Source organism: Rousettus aegyptiacus, unplaced genomic scaffold, assembly GCF_014176215.1.
Source record: "Rousettus aegyptiacus isolate mRouAeg1 unplaced genomic scaffold, mRouAeg1.p scaffold_m13_p_1, whole genome shotgun sequence".
Taxonomy (NCBI): Eukaryota; Metazoa; Chordata; class Mammalia; order Chiroptera; family Pteropodidae; genus Rousettus; species Rousettus aegyptiacus.
The window spans coordinates 150645113-150667050 of record NW_023416284.1 but is presented as its reverse complement, the minus strand read 5'-3'; the positions used below and the strand labels follow the sequence as shown (position 1 = coordinate 150667050).

The following is a 21938-nucleotide window of genomic DNA, read 5'->3' as shown; positions in this document are numbered from 1 at the left end:
AACTAGGGGGATAGAGCACTTGGGTTGAGATTTTTTATTCATTGTGATCTTGCATGAATTTGAGCAACTTTCTAAAACTCTCTGAACTTGAAATTCTATTTCTGGAGAGGTGATTTGTCTGGTGGGTAAGCAGGTGGGCACTAGAGCCAACAGGCATGGATTCAAAGGCTGGTCTTGCCATGTATTACCAGAATGACCCCAAGGAAGTTATATAACAACTCCTGTGCATCAGTTTCCATTACTAGAAAATGGGAATATTTATTGCATCTTTTTATGAGATTGTCATACAGTTTAAATTAAGATGTATAAGTAGAACACTTAGAATAGTACCTAACACGGAGGTCAGCAAACAGTTTTCTATAAATGAAGGACCAGATAATAAATATTTCCAGCTTGTGGGTCATGTGGTCTCTGCGTGGCTACTCAGCTCTGCCTCTGTAGTGTGTAAACAGCTGTAGATAATATGTAAATGGGTCACTGGCTGTGTTCTAGTGCAATTTTATCAAAATAGGCAGTGAGCTAGATTTGGGTTGGCCTGGCTTGGGCTCCTGGGAGGAAGGTGCTGTACAAGCACTGAGACTCATATTAGAGTCATCATGACGTATTTGTTTTTCGAAGCTCAATTACACCTGGAGGTGTCATCAGGCACCCCTCTGACAAGTCTATGCAGCCAAGCACACAGCTTTGACTAGGGAACAGCATCCTCTGATTTGTTGGGAATAATGTTTCCTTCAATCAAACAAAATGAGTGGCCTGGGTGGAATGGACACTGTCCTAGTCATATTGTCAAACTTACCATGATGACTATTGGAGTAACAGGAACTACTTGTCCAATTACCCTTCCGTTCAAAGCAAGACTGTAGATGAAATAACTGACAATCCTTTATTTGCTCTTGTTGATATCATCCTGCTCAGTAATATCCTTTAATTTTTCTGATTAGGCCCTTCTGCCTGGCAGAACTGGACTTACGAGGTGAAAGTATCAACACAGGACTTTCCTGAAATCACTCATGTTTTCTCTAACATAAGTGGGACCATGCTCAATGTACCCAAGCTGCAGAGTGCTACAAAATACAGGGTTTCTGTGAGAGCGAGTTCTCCCAAGGGGCCAGGCCCTTGGTCAGAGCCCTCGGTGGGTACTACCCTGGTACCAGGTGAGAAAATGTTCTTCATTTAGGGAGCGGTTCTGACAAAAAAAAAAAAAAATTAAAAAAGACTTACACCTTGCATCCTTTAAAATTCCTCACCTCTGATGTGGTAAAGGAATTAGAATGAGGGTGTGATGACGTCTTCAGTATGTGTTTATCTGAGATTAGGACAGCACATAAGGCACTATGTGATATTTAATTTATGTGTCTAATCTGCTATTTTAAACTTCTCAAGATATTTTTGAGGAAACAGTATAATTTTCTTTTTCTTCATGTCTTTCTCCTTTCTTATAGTTTACTAAGCGCTAGCACCCCTTGAACTCTGAAAGTCATGGTGAGAGAAGTTGAGGAACTGTGAATTATGCTAAATTCTACCCTCTTGCTTGAAGGAAAATGGAAAGATAATTGTATTGTTTATCCTGCTATTATCACAATTACTTCTAGGTGCTCTGAATGGGACCATGACAACAAATAGCCAAAAAAAAAAAAAAAAAAAAAATCATCCATGATCATGACATTGCTATAGAGGCAACATCACCACACATTCTCTTCACATTCTGTTTCAAATATTTACATAAAAATCAGAAAGTATATTTGATATAATAGAGAATTCTATTATGCATATACGATTACTCATATACTTCCACAGTATTTTTTAAATGTTGATATTCTTTTATTTTATAAAGGAAATCTTAGGATATAAAATGTGCACCTGAAAAGTATGCTTTCAAATGAGCAGGACAGAGATTCATGGACATGGACTATAGACTAGTGGTTACCAGAGGGTAGGGGGGTAGAGGTATAGGGGAGGTAGACTGGGTAAAAGAGGCCAAATATGTGGTGACAGAAAGAAATCTACCTATGGGTGGTGAACACACAGTGTAGATATACATATGCCTTGCTGTTAAGGTGTACAGCTGAAACTTTTTGGATTTTGTTAACCAATGTCACCATTAAAGAAATAAATAATTAATTTAAAATTAAAAGAAAAGAAATGTAAATATATATTTTTAAAAATGTGCTTTCTGTGATATTTCTTTCTATTTTTCTTTTCTTTTTTTTTTTTTCTGCCCCCCCCCCCCTTTTTTTTACCAAACAGCTACAGAACCACCATTTATCATGGCTGTGAAAGAAGATGGACTTTGGCGTAAACCATTGAATAGCTTTGGCCCAGGAGAATTCTTGTCCTCTGATATAGGAAATGTGTCAGGTAAACACCAAGTTCCTTGACACTTGGATAACAGGTTTCTACTCATAAGACTTCCTAAGCTATTCAACAGATCTAAAGAATTGAGTGTTTTGGCATTAGATCAATAATGAAAGGAAAAAAAGTTGACTGAACTATACTGCTAGTGAGCATATTAAGAAAATGTCACTTCTCAAGTAGGAATGCTATTTATTACTTTACAAAATGTGTTAATTTATTGATTTATGCCTGTGTCAGGAAGGCTTTGATATACTTCTCATGTATAATAATCTATTAATGTCACCTCACAGTAATAGCCTATTTTGTTGCACTAAAATAGTTATGCCTAAGTAATTTATTATAAGTTTGCTATAAGACTGGAACATGAGAAATCTGTATTGAAGTTCTAAATAAAGTATAAGAAAGAATTTCTTAACAAAGAGGATTATTAAGTAATACAGGGGTAATTATGCCTAGAAGTCTTCATTCTATAATGATATAACACAGATCTTGCCAGCAGATGGCATCTTCTGTAATTATCTAATCATCTGACCTATTTTCTTGGCCTTTATAAAAAGTGGCTAAGTGCAGCAACATTTCTGACCAGCAAAGGAGATGGGCTTAGGAGGTAGTGTACTAATGGAAGGAACAATGCTTTGGAGTTGGCTTGAATCTGGGATGCCCCCTCTTTTCACTTGGGAGACCTCAAGCAGAATAGATAACCTCATTGAGCCTTGGGTTTGCCATGTCAAAGATGGGGTAATTCCTACTTCATAACTTTGTTTTAAGAGTTAAGTAAGATATATAAAAATGCCTAGGAGACTGTCTGACTAAGAGGAGATGCCTAAAGAATATTAGTTCCCCTCTCTAGTTTTAGGGATTAGAATTTTGGGGTAACATTTTTGAAATATTCTTGACAGATCCTTAAAGTTCTAGTGAATATCCATGTTAGTATATGCTTTAAAATTACATTGAGGTGCATGTGTGATTTGTTGATGCTCCATGTTTATGTTGCCATATGTGAAAAAATAACTGTTCCTAATTCACTTTGTTTTGAGATATGGATTGGTATAACAATAGCTTCTACTACAGCGACATGAAAGGTGATGTTTACGTGTGGCTGCTGAATGGGACGGATATCTCAGAGAATGATCACATACCTAACATTGCAGGAGCAGGAGCTTTAGCTTATGAATGGCTGGGTCACTTTCTCTACTGGGCTGGAAGGACATATGTGGTAAGTTAAAGCCTGGCATTCTGGATGCTCTAGAACAATGCCCACCCACTTTAGTGCAATGTCACTTTCACAATTTTTTTCATACTTGTGAATCAACTATGCTATTATTTAATAGTTGTCTTTAAGCCTATTCACTTTTTAATCGAAATGCATTTATATGTGAAGGAAATTTTTTATCACTATTTGGTGTACCATTTTCAGTAATACTTAAAATAAATATATTAAAATGTTCACCAACGAGTCAGTGTCCTGGAGGAGGATGATTAAATGAAACTAAGTGAAGGGACTATTTTCAAAGGTGGGGCCAGGCTAAGGAAAACAAGTAAAGAATGCTGAAGCATGCCCTGGGCTAGCAAGTGTGGAAAGATATAACTACCTTCAGGCACAAAGGGACGAGGGAAAGAAGGAGAAGAACCTTTGGGAGAGTTGCTGTTATGAAACCCAGCCGCCGTCAGAATGTATGGTCTGGCAAGGCGAGATCTGGGGGAATAATTACCCAGATCCCTCTTTTATTCTGCCCTCCGATCTTCTGCCAATGTTTCCACTGGCTAAACCTTACCCAAAGCCAGAGAATAAGGGAGTCCAGTGGATGTGGCCCAAAGATGGCAGCCTCCAGGGGCACCAAGTAGGGTGGAGAGGATTGAGAGTGGACCTGGAGGCAAAATGGAGACATCTTGTGCATCTGCATGCTGGTATACTACGAGAAAGAGAAGGATGGTTAATGATGACAACACTGGTTTGACAGATCAAGAAATATGGTACTGAATCAGTTTTTAATCAGGAGGGAGCTATTGTCCAATGTTTTATTTATTTAACAGTCATTTATCTATTACCATTGTGTTTAGAGGCATTGAGATTGGGCATAGTAGGGAATATAAAGTAAATAGTAGACATCTTCCTGCTCTTTTTTAAAAAAATACCAGCTTTAATGAGATATATTCACATACCATAAAATTACCCTTTCATTATGTAAAAAGGAGTGGTTTTAGTATGTTCAATGTTGTGTAACCATCACCACTTGCCCCTGTTCTTTTGATGAGATAAAAATACATCCATGAAATAATAGAAGAAGCATACAAAGCAATGTATTTAGAAGTAAAGAATATGCTATAATCTGAATTTATACATGCCATTGACATGTAGACAGAGTTGAATATGGTTAATCAGAGAATGCTCCCTAAAATAGGTTAGTTTGAAAATAGTTTAGAAGGAAATGGAAGAGTGGATATAAAAACTGGGTTCGGTATTTACTCCCTCATAAAACTGTTTAACTCCAGGAAAAATCACTTTTCTGAACCCAGTTTACTTATAAAAAAAGTAAGGCATAGGCTTAATAGGTTAATGTGAAGGTTACAAGAGCTTATATATAAAGATTTAAAAAAGGGAGAGTGCCTGGCATAATATAAATACTCACTCAATAATGGCAGTAGTTGATATTAGGGAAAATACTGGTAGAAAGGAGCAAGGAGAGATGTCATTATTTACCAGGATAGTGCATCTTCTTCAGGAGCCCAATTAAATACATTCTAATTCAGCAGTGTTTTGACTGTCTGGATATATGATTAGGAGGAGCAAGTAGTTTAACTCAGAATAAATTTATCTCCTTTCTCTTTAAAAACATGAAGAGAGATAAGCTCCATGAAAGCAGGTACTATGGCTATTATGTTTCCAAGGCTTAGCACAATACCCAGTACATAGTGCCAATAAATATTTATGGTTGAATGAATCAATGGTAAATGCAGCAATTTACTGACAATTGCAATGAACTATTCAGAAATCATAATGTCATTTGAAAATCATTAACTGAGCATATGATTATGTTTTATAGATACAAAGGCAGTCTGTGTTGACAGGACACACAGATATTGTGACTCATGTGAAGTTATTGGTGAATGACATGGTGGTGGATTCAGTTGGTGGCTATCTCTATTGGACCACACTATACTCTGTTGAAAGCACCAGGCTAAATGGAGAAAGTTCCCTTATACTACAGGCACAGCCTTGGTTTTCTGGGAAAAAGGTGACAAATTAAAAATAAAACTTCATAGATTATTTAATAATTCTAAATAGTGCTATCGTATGGTTATAATAATACTGTTTCTGCTTATTGTGAGTGCTTCAGGTAGAATCTGAAATGAAATACTGTTAAAGTAAAATCTTGATATAACCAAAATTTCTCTAACTCTTGTTTGACTGTCATAATTGATATAAAATATAATATGGAGATTTTTTTTTGTAGTTTGCCTTATCTTGAATGGACCCACACTTAAAAACTTTTTAATTTTTGACTGTTTTTTTAGTCTGCAGGAATTCTATTGGATATACTCAGAGCTTGTTTGGTAGTGATTAAGAGTTTTATTATTTTTTAATCAATTTTGGGTATTGACTGCTCTAAAAACTGTGTGACCCCTAGGCAAATTATTTGACTTCTCTAAATCTGTTTCCTTATGTGAAAAATGGGAATTTTTACTTCTCAGAATTGTTTTGAGGATTAAATGAGATAATTCATGATAAGTACTAAGAATTGTTCCAGGCATACGATAACTACTCAATAGTTAAACTCTTATTATTGTAACTCAACCTGAAAAATATCTGATGTAAGAATGTTTCTAAAACAAATGTTTTTACCCCAACTTCTAGAAGTAATGCCTATTTCTCTTAATCCTGCTCAGCTACTCTCTATGTATCTATCTAAATTTCTAAATTTTGTTTTCTCTCATAATAGTAATATATATCTACTACAGGATATTCAGAAATTACAGAAAAGCATTACAGAATAAAATGAATAAATCATTTATACTGTTTCTACCCAGAATATTCCTTATTTTTTTTTCCTTTTATTAAAAGTTATTTTTTTCTGTCAATTAAGATAAAATATACGTAATACAGGTATATCAGGTCATTTATAAATAAATAAATTGTTGAGTCACTCGATCCTCAATTCCATAGGCTATCTGGGTACTAGTTCTAAAAATATGTAAGGACACCTGATTTGCATATACAGATTATAACTCAGATATTTAAAATAGAGATTTATATACCATATCTAGAAATTAATCATTCCTATCATTCCTTTTATTTTGGAGCCTCTTGAATTTGAATACAAAGAGAGTATATTTTTAATGTCTCAATAATAACTGTTAGGGAAAGCACTTTTATTTTTGTAAAAACAAATTAAAGGTAATATTATCTCAAGAGTAACTTCCTTTCTAAGGGGCTTTGTCAGTAATTTCTCCATTGCTGTGATCTGGTCATCTGAGCTATTTCCTCTTAGGAAAGCTCTAGTGGCCCTGGGGACTTTTCTGTAAATGAGTAAATCATTAGATTTCTCAGCATGTTTGACAAAATACACCTTTCTTTAAATTCACACTCCACATCCTCTCACAGCTTGGCAAGTGTTGTTGCTTGCTGCCTGTGTAAATCTATGTTCTGGTTCCATTGTTTGGTGTCTTATCCATCTGCCTCCATTTAATTCTGATGGGTATTTTGAAGACAATACATTTTGCACCAAGCAAAACACTCTCCATTTCATTGTCATCCTTCATATGTTACACACAGATTTATTATGGAGTCATAAGACACTTTGCAATCAACAGGTATAGTAAAATAGTGAGTCAGTTATTTATAGAAAGACTTACAGTATTTGTGTGATGAAAAGGGAGAATGAAGTGAGATATTCATCTAAAGTAAAACCTTTTTGCCACATCTGATGGGTCGGGCTCATAATATATAGTGCATTTTAGCACAAGATTAAAACTTAAAGTTCAAAGGAATTTTTTCCATGGTATGGGTACTATTAGACGTAACAATGGTACCAAATATTTATGGAATACCCTCTGTCTCTGTTTAAATATGGGCCCAAATGATTGATGTAAAGGAATGAGGTAATGACCCAACACCTTAATTTTACTTACAGTTTGAATAGTTTGTTGTATTCCAGCAAAGGGAGCTATAGAATCTCCTTTATTAAGAGATTTTAAAATGTTGCTATTTGAGACAACATGGGTGGACCTAGAGGGTATTATGCTAAATGAAATAAGTTAGAGAAAGACAAATACTATATGATTTTGCTGATATATGGGATCTAAAAAATCAAAGCAAATGAACAAACAAAACAGAAATAAACTTATAGAACAGATGGTTGCCAGAAGGGATGGGGGGGTGAGAGGATGGGTGAAAAAATGGAGGGAAATAATAGGCACAAACTTCTCGTTATAAAATAGAAAATTGCAGAGATGGAATATATAGCATATGGAAAATAGTCCATATCATAATAACTATATGGTGGCAGATGGTTACTAGACTTATTGTTGTGATCATATCGTAAGGTTTATGAATGTCAAACCATGAGGTATACCTGAAACCAAAATAATATCATATGTCAACTGTAATAAAAAATAAATTTAAAAAGAGATAAAAGAGCTAATCTGTTATTTAGAAAACTCTAGTGCATCTCATTATAAATAACTAAACAAGGTTAACTTGATTTCATTTTTTACTGAAAAAGTCATCAGTAAATCTCTTTTAGCCTGAAACAAGGACAGGATTCAACTTCCAAAAGCTGGGAATTGATAGAATAGATTTTTACATTTTGGGAAACGAGGAGGTTGAGTTTTCTTGAAGACAGAAGGCTGTGATTTATATACTCAGTGAAGTTTCTTGCAGTCGTACGCCTCAGGATTATTTCTTTGTAGCAGGCCTTAGGTAACTTGCCAGTAAATATTTTTAGTTCTTGAATGCTTTAATGTAAATAGTTACATTTTTCACTGGCTCATTGATTTTGTTTATATGCTGCTGTATCTTGCTAAAGATCTAGTCATCAACTTAATCCTCTCTGATATGTCTCAGTCTCTACGTCTGCTTTAGAGAGAATGTACTACTCTGAGGTCTAACTCCTGACAATCTCAGCTTATTTGAACAAAATACCATAAAGCCAAAGAAAGCAAAAAAGATCCCTTGGATTGTAACTTCTGTCTCATGCACCCTAATTCACAGGAGAAGCAGTCTTTCCTCAGGCTTCACCTAGATAACCGGACATAAAATTAAGACGGGATGGTAGCAAGAAAACAAAGATAAAGTAGTAAGAAGTAGTTTTCAGATGTCAGCCAGAAATAGGGCTTTTAATATACATGACTATCCAATTACAAAACATAAAAACCTTTTGTGTATTATATTTTCAAAATGTGTCAGGATGTTTTTGGTTATAATTAACAGAAAATACAATTAAAAATTTTTTACAACATTGGTTCGCAAACTTGGTGACACATTAAAATTATCTGGGGAATTTGGAAACATGGGAGACTGTTTCATCTCCAGAGACCATAATTTAATAGGATGCAGCCTGAGAACTGAGACTTTTAAAGAACTCATCAGGTGATTCTAATGTACTGCAATGTTTAAGAACAACTGTTTTAAACAACAACGACATTCACTGTCTAACGTGGCTGAAGAGCCCAAATTTCTGGCTCGCTTTAGGGCAAGGCTTGACACAGTGGCTCAAAGTTCCTGATTCAGTAGGACCTGGAGTGTAATTGAGAATGTATTTGTAACAAGTTCCCTGGTGACACTGGAGTTCTGGTTCGAGAATCACCAGAGCTAAGTATATAGAAGTGAGTACTATTTCTCACCTTTTAATGGTTTTTAGGAAATCAGTGCTTATATCCAAATTACATAGTAATAGGCATACTCATATAATTTTTATATTCAGTGAAAGGTAAAAAATCACTGAGTTTATTATTCCAAAGAGGATTTTAAAGAGCAATTTGTAACTTAAGTATGACTTATTCACAAAGATATTCTTCAAACATGGATTTGATTTGTTTTCTTATAATTTCAATTTAGGTAGTTGCTCTAACTTTAGATCTCAGTGATGGGCTCCTATATTGGTTGGTTCAAGATAGTCAATGTATACACCTGTACACAGCTGTTCTTCGGGGGCAGAGGTAAGTAATATCCCTCAAAGGCAATTGATTGAGAAGAGAATGACTTGCCCCTCACTTATAAATGATAATGCCTGAGAATTCATTCTTTCAGTAAACACTTATTAATTATCTACTGTGTGGCAGACATTTGGCTTGTGAAGAAAGATAGGTTTGTAAACAATTGCAGTAGAATATGGTAAATACTGTGATGGGATATAAAAAGAGTGCAATGGAGACACTGACAGGTAGCTCAAAGTCCACAGGGCAAACCAGATACTGTCTTCATAACTGAGCGGATGTAAAAAATGGTATTTTGCTAGAAAAGGACTATGGGAATAGCACTCGTGAACGTGGTGCTTCCTTACAAGGTTCGCAACTGCTAGCTATGGTCCTCTGAGGTGGTTTGCATTTTTTTTTTTCACGGAGGTATTATGAAATTCTCAAAACAGAACTTTTATTTATTTTGACTTTAAATGCCATACTTTTCTAAGAGGGGAATGTCAACACTTTAAAAAGATTTAGAGAAATTAGAAAAAAGATTCACTCTCCACTCTAAAAGGTTGAGTATCATGGAGATAGATTTACTGAGTACTAGGCAACTGGAGTAATATTAGAAATAACCAAGCAGATTTTTAAAGTAAAAATTCTTGTAAAATTCCCTGCTATTGAGATAAAAACCCTAAAGGCAATTTAAATAAGTGTGTTTACTTGAATTCCCTGGTCTGAAGAGGAGCATTTTGACTAAGCTATAGATTTTGATAAGATTCATTGAAGCAACAGTTGTGACTAATTTAAAGTGGAGGACCAAACAGGCTAGAATAATTAAAGCAAGTAGATAAGATGCCTAACCAAGAATAGGAGGGAGATTTGACTCAACCAGGAGAAACCAATCAGTGGGTTGTGCTTTTGCTCTAGGAGTATTACCCCAAATCACAAGTATTTATTAAACCAGTGTAACACTCTTGCCATTGCAGTATCACATTAATAAGAAAAACTCTAGAAAATTTGCTTTAGGAATACTTTAAGAAAAAATGTAAGAAAAAGATCAGTTTAATATAGAACTAAGAATAATGACAATTATTTTGTTGCAATGTATTTTTCTTTGTTTTCATATACACAAAATGCACGCTAACAAATACAGATTTTCTTCAGTACTTGAATATACCAGCTCATTCCCCCACTCCAAATACACACACTAATTGGTGCCATATTTTAGCAGCGCTGGGGATATCACCATCACAGAATTTGCAGCCTGGAGTACTTCCGAAATTTCCCAGAATGCACTGATGTACTATAGTGGCCGGCTCTTCTGGATCAATGGCTATAGGATTATCACAGCTCAGGAAATTGGTCAGCGAACTAGTGTCTCTGTTTTGGAACCAGCCAAATTTAATCAGTTTACAATTGTTCAGACATCCCTCAAGCCTCTGCCTGGTACAATATTTTATTCCTGCTTACCCTCGCTCCTCCATACTTTCTGTTAAATAAATGTTTAGATTGGGATTTTTTTCTTAAGAATTATGTTTTAATAGAAACAGGTCTTTAGTAATTTCTGCTGGTTCGTTTGCAGTCATCTTACTCTTAACCCAAATTTACAGTTGGAAATGGTCAGAAAAAGATGACTTTCAGGACATATTTTAAAAAAGGGAAATTTTGTTTCAGTACTATTAGTAATTGTCATTAATTTTCCATGTTTTTTTTATGATGATTAATAATCCTAAATTCTTTCTCCCTCTATCCTTTCATTTCTTAGGGAACTTTTCCTTTACTCCTAAGGTTATACCAGATTCCATTCAAGAGTCTTCATTTAGGATTGAAGGAAATGCTTCAAGTTTTCAAGTCCTGTGGAATGCTCCCCCAGCTGTGGATTGGGGTGTGATTTTCTATAGTGTGGAATTTAGTGCTCATCCTAAGGTATGGCATTGGTTCTACTAACTTCCATTTCTCAAACAGACTGTACATCTGCATCTACCCTGCCCACGCTGATTTGTACTTTCTTTACTTAACCAAGCCCATCTCTCTAGCTGTTCCCCTAGCATCTGGTCATCAAGATTGTTCCTGAAAACTTTTGTCTACAGCCAATCTCTATCCATTTTGTGGTTAGTGTTAACTGGTATATTAGATACTTTAACTGGTTTATATGGAACAACATGGAACTTACTAACATCAGTACTTCCAAAATTACAAGGTTTGACTTTACATGTGAACTAAAGTTGGGAGATCTTAGTTAATTAGGAATAAAAGATTTTATGACTTTCTCCCTAAGAAAATAATGTTTTGTGCTTACATTTTAGTTCCTGGCTAGTGAACAACAGCCTTTACCTGTATTTACTGTGGAAGGTCTGGAGCCCTATACATTATTTAATCTTTCTGTCACTCCTTATACCTACTGGGGAAAGGGTCCCAAAACGTCTCTATCACTTCGAACACCTGAAACAGGTACAAGGGTGAAATTTCTTTAAAAAAAAAAAGAAAGAAAGAAAAAGAGAGAGGTAGAATCTCACTTTCCATGATCTAGAAAGGATAGTTAATAATTTTTAAAAAATAATTCAATTTTGTAGATGTGTTTAGATTCAATACTTATAGAGTGACTCTGTGGAGATAAGAATAGCATAATTAAAATAAATCTGCATAATTTATTTCAAAAGAATATTTCAGAGATTTCTTAAAGATTTTCACTTAATTACAATGATATACAAATGCAGAAACATTTTTCAGATAATTTGTGAAATGCTTTATAAGGAAAATGGGCATTTGAGAGCAGAGATAGTTTCATGGAAGACTCTTATTGGGAGATGGTCTCATAGATGGTAACTCAAGATCTTCCTTAGGTGAATAACCGATGTCTAAATTTTATATTTTTCTTTGAAATATATTTTTAAAAGGATAATAGCCATACCTTTATATGCATCTATCACTTTAAAGTGTCCAAAGCATATTTATATGTATCCTCCTTTTTTAAATATTTATCATATATCTACCATGTGTCAGAAACATCATTTCATCATTTCATTTGATCTTCATACAGCTCTGAGATCAGTAGACAGGTATTGTTATCGCTGTTATAAAAATGAGAAAATGAAAGCCTGCAGTTGCCCAATGTAAAATAGCTAGTAAGTGGCAGGGACTTAATCTGGACTTAATCTGGGACTTAATCTGGACTTTTCACTATAGTTCCATCAAATCTCCATTCAGTCATTTTTACAAATGTTGGCAAATGATAGTATCATATTGATTTAATTTATATAAACTTCCTAGCACAGGATTTAGCAGGTAGTAGAGCTTAATAAACATGGACATACATTCACCATTGCATTCTTTTACTGTTAAGATTCTTTCAACAATATTTTTCTATGACTCTCATAACAGGAACATAGTAGAGCTTGGGCAGTTCTGGAGTAGTTAATATTTAGATTCAGGCATGATATCTTTGAGATTGTCTTGGGGTGTCATCCATGGTTGGAGTGTTCTGTGGAAATGAATTTGACTGCATCCATCAGCAAATGCACTAAAGGGTAGGGTTATCAGTATGCTACTGAATGTTGGGAGCAATAAGGAAAAATGAATAATATTAAAATAGTCAGAAAATTAATCAAATTGATAAATATTTATTAAGCACTTACTGTGTGCCAGTCCTAAACTAAATTTGGGGGAACTTAACAAAGAATAAGAAAAGGTGCTTTCTGTGATAGAGCTCTTAAAACAGTATAGAGATAAACATATTCTGCTAATGATAATAGAAATAAAGCAATGACAACTGAGTGCCAACGGCATAGAATAAGTAGGCAAGACTATAAAACCTTCACCTATATCAAGCTGCCTCAATATTCTTAAGAGAGGACAATATACACAGACTAGTATGACCAGGGAAGGTCTTTGGGGAGTGGAAACTCTAGCAAGAAAAGGCATCACTACAATGTAAGAAGGCCTGGAGATTGTGGAAGAGTCCTAAGAAAGAAGGATATCTTAGATGGATTGACTTGAAAATCAGGCAGAGAAATTTCTCTTGATTAAGAGAGAGAGAGAGAAATTAAAGGACAGCAAGACTAAATTGCTTGGTTTGTCTCTAGAATAAATAGCAACCCCAAACCATAATCTTGAGGCATTTCCTATCTCCTGGAAAGATTCAAGGTGAGAGGGGCTAGGATACCTGACATGTTGTATTTTACAGGCCGAACGGGTTGAAAGCTGGACAGAGTCACTGCCTTTCTTCCTGGCGACTGTCATTTCCACCTCCAGCTAAATCACTCTGTCGGGATGAGAGTAAACATTGTATTTTATAAGGAGAACCAGCCACTTTCCTTCTATACAGGGCACAGACAAGAACAGAGTGGCTAAGTGGCAGTAAAAAGGGTTTGGGTTGGAGATAAGAAAGATGAACTGAAATATTAGGATATGTTCCTGAAGAAATCTATGGAATAGTCTTTCCTAAAGATCTTTAAGAACAAGATAGATAGAACTCAGCTGTCTGGAATGAGAAATATGTATTACTAAGTTGTTTCGCATCCTCATCATGAGTGGTAAAGTCAATCTTATATTCCCATCTGCCCTGTCTGTATCTTTGCTTTTCAGTTCCATCAGCACCAGAGAACCCGAGAGTTTTTATATTACCAAGTGGGAAATATCACAATAAGAATGAAGTTGTGGTGGAATTTAGGTGGAATAAGCCTAAGCATGAAAATGGTGTATTAACAAGATTTGAAATTTTCTATCAAATATCCAACCAAAATGACACAAACACAACATTCGAAGATTGGATTGCCGTCAATGTCACTCCCTCGGTGATGTCTTTTCAACTTGAGAGCGTGAGTCCTGGGTACATCGTTGCCTTTCAGGTATGAGAGTGAAAACAGGAATACAGAGCTCTTGATAGTGCAAACAGAAGTTTAGTTAAAGGAATAGGTTAAGAATTCTGCCACTCTGTCAATAATTTGAAGTACATTATGATCAGAGGGGTCAAGTAGACAGCAAAGGTAGAGAGAAAGAGAGGGGGCAGCCAAAGTAAAGGACATCTTGACAACTGCCTTGCTTTCACATTCAGAAAGATCATTATTTTTTGATGCCATCACCATAGGCCATGTACCACCATAGATGCTTTTATCATTATTGTCTTATTTTCTATTCATCCTTTTTTTGGGGGGAAGAAAATGCCATGTTCCTGAGTGTATCAGTGAATTACCAAAGCTGTATGGCTAGGAAGTGGTGTGCTACAGTCCAGCTACTAGAGTCCTTTACCATATCACGTCATTGCTGTCACCATCTGGATGCCCCGATATGGGGCTACCAATGGAAATAAACACTGAGGGTCTGGGTGGTTGACATCTCACAGTTATCACCTGGCTGCTGATAAAGGAAAAACTCAGGAGTCAAGAATAAGAAGCTACTTCCACTCCATACTGACATGTTTGATTTCCTATGTAATAGTTTTCCATTTAATGATAGGTGGCTTAATGATTTTCATAAATATCAGGTTGGTGACACTGTTGTACAGATTTGGAGATATTTTCTATTTCTTTTGGGGGAATATAATGTTTGAGTGTTTCAGAGATTTGGATAGCCTAAGGATCTTTTTGTAAAATTCTAATTTAATAATCATTTGATAATTAGCTCTACATACAGTAATCAAAAACTTGTATGTAAAAGTTAAAGATAATGCATACTCCTATTTGCTAAGAATTATGTATGTTCCAGTTAAAGAAATATTCTGGTTATATGTACATACAGTTTCATATATCAGTCACTACAAAACTATGCAAAGTAATATGCATAGATATGCATGAATTTCGCTTAAGGTTGTCCTATGCAAAAGTAAAGACTGCTTGACATATATATCCCATTGTATATATGTGTATATGTGTATAATATATATATATCATATGCAGATAGTAATACATTGATATAATAAAATTTATTCAGTATTAGAAGTGTAATAAAAATGACCCAATGTTTTGTTGATTGAGAGGGCACTTGAGGATTTATCTTTTGAGGCCATCGTATGGATGTTCATTTTATTTATAGACTATTGTACTTATGCAAGATTTGGAAATGGGAATGATTTATCACACAATGAAAGACATCTAATAAAAATTGTTTTAAAAAACTTTGCTGTTAGGATGCAATGCAGCACAGTGGGAAGGAAACTATACAGACCTCAGAAGACTTGGCTCTTCTTCCAGTTTCTACATGTGTCATGGTGTATGAGTAACTTACCTTAATTATGATCCTTGTCTAGTTTCCACTCTTAATAGTTGTGGGGATCAAAATAGATAATGGATGTAAAAGTAGTTTGAAATGCACAATTCATTTTCAAGCATAAGGTTTAATTATTTTCTTTTTATAATTCTCCTTTTTAAAAGTATATAAATTTATTTAAAATATCTAGTTGTTGACTTCAAGATAAGTGGAAGTGTACTGTAGCTTGTATAATTTTATTTCTGTTAAATGTTCTATGTAACTTAATTTTGTAACTAACTAAGGACTTTTTTTTAGAAATTAAATATTTTTGCAGTAGAGATTTGTGCCATTTCTTTGTACTTTCTTAGACAAGAAAACCCACCAACATAAATATGGGGCAATGTTTTTCCTCAGTGATTTATTGCTATATACTCAGATGTAAACAACTATTTGAAACTATTAATAATGTATATCAAGAATGTGAAATGAAACATTCAATAATTTATCAGTCTCATAACTTAATTATTATCACTGAGAACACTGTTGAATGCTGAATTTTTGTGTCTTTTTCTTTCTTTAGGTTCGAGTCTTCACATCCAAAGGACCTGGACCATTTTCTGATATAGTAAAGTCCAAAACATCAGGTACTATCATCTAAAATCTGTGTAAACAGCAATTAGTATTTTAAAACGTTTTCACCTTTAATATTCTCAGGGATATGAGTGCTGTCTCTGAGTTGAAGCTAGAGTCAGATAAAGTAATCAATTTTTATCATTATCAAGCATGCTTAAATAAACCTAGACTTAGAGTACCTAGACTGTCTTGATTGAGACTGGTGAATGGATGAACCCAAAGGAGAGCCATGGATTTCAAAACAACCTAATATTGAATCAATAGACTTTGGTAAACTAAAGTTATTTTTCTAATACATATTATCTACTTGTTTTTTGTTTTCAGAAATCAATCCATTTCCATACCTCTTGACTCTCTTTGGTAACAACATAGTTTTGTTAGACATGGATCAAAATCAAGTTGTATGGATATTTTCAGCAGAAAGAGACATCAGTGCTGTGGGCTACACAGCTGATAATGCAATGGGGTATTATGCTCAAGGAGACTCACTCTTCCTTCTGAACATGCACAATCAGTCCAGCTCTGAGGTATGTTACTATATAATTACTTTGAAGGAAGTAGAGCATTTGAACATCACACTGCCCTGTAATTAAAATGACTGGCCTGTGGTTGACTCAGTAAGATAAGAATGTTGAAAAGGACAGAGACCATTAGCAAATTAACTGCTATGGTTATGTAGTACCTCATCATAGGGTTCTGTGAAGATTCAATGAGATTAAATGAGATAATACATGCTACTTAGCACAATGCTTGGTGTGTGGTAGGCATTCACTGAATGTTAGCTGGGGAGAAAGTAGATAAAACACAATATAAGTACTATGCTAAGGGCAGGGTGCAATGGAATCACAGAGAATCGATGCTCATTGGAATGGTGGTGGTAGAATGGAAAGACACCTTGGATATAATGACGATTAAACCAGGTGAAGGTGGGGAAAAGCTGAGGGAGTAGCAAGTGCAAAGTAAGGGAAATGAGATCCACAGCATGTTCAGGGAGCTATAAATAGAAGGAGTTTAGTTGGAGTGGGGTGAGGGCAGAGTGAAAGGCAGGTGGTAAAGCTGGGTAGGTAGGCAGAAGCCTGAGTATATTGGGCCTCTTTTACTGTGATACAGAGTTGTCATTCTTAAAGCCATTTAAAGAAATTTAGTGGGTCATTAACACGATTAAGTTGTTTTAGAAAGACCTCTCTGATAGCAGTGTGAATAATGACTTGGAGAAGGTTAATCCTGAGACAATTAGGAGGCTATCACAGAAATCCAGACAGAAAATGTTATGTGAGAAATAAGAGGTTGTGAGGTGAGAAAAGAGAAGACAAATAGGGGAGATATTTAAAATAGAACTAATTCACTATGGCTAATAATGGGAGGAAGAAGTCAAAGCTAACCTACAATTGATGTGATTGCTCTTTGGATGAGTGTTGGGAATCCATAAACATATAATTGCAGGAGAAAAGGAGGTTTGGGGCATGGAGTGATAAATTCTGTTTTCTAGGATCATTCATATGTGTTCATTACACAGTTTGATTTTTTGAATCAATAATTCAACGAGCGATCTCACCTGAAGCTGTGGATTTGTAGCACTGGTCTGTGGATTGTAATAGAAGCTATGGTAGTTGAAATTAACCAGAGAAAATACACAATGTGAGAAGAGGACCATTGTTATAATGGCACACAATCCAGAGTATTGAGATTTTGGATTACAAAAGAGAAGTGCAATAAACATGTAATAGGAGTGATTACAGAAAAGCCTTGAATTTGAAAAAAAAAGGATGACCACTATCTTCTTTGCTGTGTTTTCTACCAATTGTTAAGATTTTCCGAGGTGCACTAATTTGTGATATTACAACTATTACAATTGACTGGATTTCAAGGCATCTCTACTTCGTGTGGAAAGAATCACAAAATGGAATGCAAATATTTGATGTTGATCTTGAACGCAAGGTGAAATATCCCAGGAAGCTGAAAATTGGCAACAGAAATTCAACAATAATCTCTTTTTCCATATATCCTCTTTTAAGGTATGTGAAACATGATTATCTGTTTCTATTGTGATGAAATAGAGACGTATTTAATGTCATATGTTTGGTATGATATTAGAATCAATGATAGGAAAATAAGATGCTTAGCGTTCTTGACTCACTATATTAACTTATACTAAGTAATTCTACCTGTAAATTATGAGCCTATAACTCCAAATACATAAACTGAATCCATACTGACAATTTGACTAACCTAAAGTTAGGTTAATTATGAGCAGGAAACCAAAGCAGATTTTTATAACAGTGAGTTTAATAATATCCTCAGTTGGTAAGGACAAGAAGGGGACTGAGACAATGGCAGAAGATGAGCAAAAAATACATGGGCAGCATGTCTCGCACAGTAAAAGCTATTCTGGGCTCATTCATTTTTAACTGTCTTCCTAAGATGAGGTGTGTTTGTTTGTTTGTTTGTTTGTTTTAAGGACTTCATTCAGCAACTATGTGGCAGTTTCTCAGGCTGGACAGATATATTTTGTTTGTGCCATAAGCATAGGTTTAATCTAGTTTGAAACTAGATCGTTAACTAGTATAGCAAAGTTGAGAGGAAGGGAATGGAGATGGGTGATGATGAGAAGTTGCAAATATATTTTATATTTATAGTCATTAATGAACCACTGAAAACAGTGTCTAAGGTCTATAGTCTAAGGCTTTAGCTATAAGCATATGTATTGGGAAATCATTGGAAAATGTCACCAACTAGATTTCTTATGAGCTTCTCCATCTCAGAAGTAGGTTACTAAACACTCAAATATGTTCTCTCCAAAGGCCGCATTTCCACAACCTCCCTCCCCCCAATCATTAAGAATGATTGATCTTCGTTAGAAACTAATATTCACACTATGTATTACTCATTAAATTGGAGTGTCTTTCCTCCCCCAATAGTCGCCTGTATTGGACAGAAGTTTCCGATTTGGGCTCTCAGATGTTCTACTACAGTATTATCAACCAGACCTTGCATCACATCCTGAAACACACAACCACAAACCATTCAAATGGCAGAAACCAATGTTCTTGCAATGTGACTGAATTTGAGTTAAGTGGAGTAATGACTATTGATACCTCTGACCTAAAGAATCCATGGATATATTTTGTCAAAGGGCAAGAGATCTGGGCCACAGATCTGGAAGGATGCCACTGTTGGCAAGTTATCGTGGTGCCTGTCCTGTTTGGTAAGACACTCACATGTGTACGTAGATTTTCATTGTAAAGGAAATATTTGAAAGTTTAAAGTGATTTTTTCCCATTGCAATTACTCCTAATTAGGAGTAATTGCAATGGGAAAAAATGTACCCTACATACCCCTATATATTCTTAAGAGTCTATTTCTCACTGTCCAGTATGGTAAGTTCTAGTCACATATAGTAATTTATGTTTAAATTAATTAAATTAAATTAAATTATAAATTTAATTCTGCAGTCACACTAGCCACATTTCGAGTGCTCAAATACCACCAGTGGCCAATGGCTACTGTGTTGGGCAACACAGATATAAATATTTCCATCATCAGAAGTGCTATTATGAATTGCTAGTCTATATGGTGAAGTTATGAAATTTCAAACATAAGTATATTTGTGTCTGTGTGTATTAAAACTGCTGTGTCATCCAGAGCATTTTAGAAACTATTCTGATATATTCTCAATGGGCTTAAAAGTAATGATAATGTTTTGAACTTCTCTTATTAGGAAGATGTTTGTTTTTTGTTGAGTCTGTGACAAAGACTCTTTCTTTGATCAAACTTTAGGTAGGCTCCTCTGAGTCCTCTTCTCAACTAGGCCTTAGCCTAATAGGACCTTGGCCTTCTATGTCCATTCTTGTTGAGTCCAGTTTTAGCAAGAATCCTGCTAAGTCAGTTTAGAGAAGACCCCCACCCCACCCTTGATAGCAGATTATGTTCTTCATTCTCGGCTCTTGAGGTTCTTGGCTTGCGTTTAACAAGAATCCTATTAGGCCAGTTTGGCAAGAACCTCCTTACTCTTGATGTCTCCTCTTAGTAATTTTCTATTCACTGACCCCTTCATTCTGCTTGTTGGTTATAAATCTCCAGATATATTTGTTGTAGTCTGAGTTGAGCACATCTCTCTATTGCAATACTGCAATAATCTTGACTAAAGTCTTCCTTACCATTTTAACAAGTGTCAGAATAATTTTTTTTTAACATCTGACACACAAGAATTATCTAATGGGCCATTATCTTATTTTTCTATCTTATATTTAGCCATTCCTCCCATTCATTAGTCAGAGTCTGACCTCTAAATTTACAATAAATAAATCACTCACTTTCTACATGCTAGCCATTCAACTCCATAGAGATGGTCATAATAGCCGATTCTAAGTGTTTCCTTTAGAGGAAAAGTTCAAGTATTTGAACTACTCTTCAGGTGATGTAGCTTCTAGATCTTTCTTCTCCCTAGTCACCCTCCTATGGTTTTACTTCAGCTATTTAATATCCTCTTAAATGTTACCGCATAATGACTCACTGTACTCTCAATGTGTTCCGATCAGTGCACGGGGCCTCTGACTTCCTAAGTCTTCTTTTACTGAAGCTAAAAGTGGCACTAGGTCTTTGAGCTGCCTGCCATTTGAAGTGTCTTTTTTGGTGTTAACTATTATTAAGCCAGGTTTCTTTCATTCCTTATTTATAGAGTTGATTTTAAACTTGAATTTAGGATGTTACATTTGTTTCTATTAAATTTCAATCCATTTCCTGATTCTTTTATGATATTTTTGAATTTTAAATCTGTAACTAAAACTACTAGTGACAGTAGGAATCATGTATAATCTGCAAATTTGGTGAATATGTGTACCATGTGTTCATTCCAAATCATTTATAAAAGCATTGAGCAAGACACTGAGCCCCGTGCCTATTATCTAGTACTTTTTTCAGAAAGGCATTGTTTGAGTTAGAGTCACACAAGTAAATTGTAAATCTTGGTTCTGCCCTTTATTAACCTTGTGGCCTTGAGAGTATTTAACTCTTCCAAGCCTCAGTTTCTGCTTCTACAAAATTAGGCTAATAATAACATTATTTACCTTATTGACTCAATATGGAACTAAAATGAGAAAATATCTGTAAAATTTTTAGCCTAATGACATGAAATAAAAGTGTTACTTTTTCATATCAAGATAATAGAAAGATTCAAAATTTAGTAGTTATGATATAGAAAAAGGATTTCACTTATCGTTTTGAGTAGAAAATTTAAGATATGTATTTTGTTCTTTATGGTCTTTATTTTATGCTTTTTGATAACAGGAAAATCTCTTGTTAGCTTAACTGTGGATGGAGAATTTCTGTATTGGATCTCCATAGTAAAGGACAGCACACAGATTTATCAAGCAAAGAAAAACCATGGGGCCATCCTCTCTCAGGCGACGGCCCTAGGGAGTGAGCGTATTTTGGCTTACAGTTCAGTTCTGCAGCCTTTTCCAGGTAAATAAAGTCACAGTCGTAATCAGCTTGTTATCCTGTTTTAGTCTGAAAAGTCTTGTAAGGTCTCCTCCAGGATGTTTCTCCAGCTCCCTTGTTGTGCTCTCAGTGTTGCTTTTTTGTCAGCATTTGGTGCTCATTGTGATTGCTCTTTGCCCTAGATGGCAATTTATCTCCAT

At 35.1% G+C, this 21938-nt stretch overlaps 1 protein-coding gene across 5 annotated transcripts in view; it reads left to right on the top strand.

The window, feature by feature from the left end:
* Positions 1 to 21938, top strand: part of ROS1 (ROS proto-oncogene 1, receptor tyrosine kinase) — a 93728-nt gene that overhangs the window by 29628 nt on the left and 42162 nt on the right. For 3 of the 5 annotated variants that reach the window (XM_016163648.2, XM_016163644.2, XM_016163646.2), the window contains exons 14-27: positions 942 to 1154; positions 2248 to 2358; positions 3393 to 3571; positions 5400 to 5591; positions 9413 to 9513; positions 10709 to 10926; positions 11246 to 11406; positions 11787 to 11931; positions 14065 to 14327; positions 16247 to 16310; positions 16624 to 16826; positions 18109 to 18314; positions 19218 to 19504; positions 21586 to 21762. In XM_016163648.2, the coding sequence (XP_016019134.2) occupies positions 942 to 1154; positions 2248 to 2358; positions 3393 to 3571; positions 5400 to 5591; positions 9413 to 9513; positions 10709 to 10926; positions 11246 to 11406; positions 11787 to 11931; positions 14065 to 14327; positions 16247 to 16310; positions 16624 to 16826; positions 18109 to 18314; positions 19218 to 19504; positions 21586 to 21762 (2520 nt within the window). The remainder of the gene's footprint in view (positions 1 to 941; positions 1155 to 2247; positions 2359 to 3392; positions 3572 to 5399; positions 5592 to 9412; positions 9514 to 10708; positions 10927 to 11245; positions 11407 to 11786; positions 11932 to 14064; positions 14328 to 16246; positions 16311 to 16623; positions 16827 to 18108; positions 18315 to 19217; positions 19505 to 21585; positions 21763 to 21938) is intronic. The other 2 variants (XM_016163645.2, XM_016163647.2) reach the window with 1 other exon arrangement.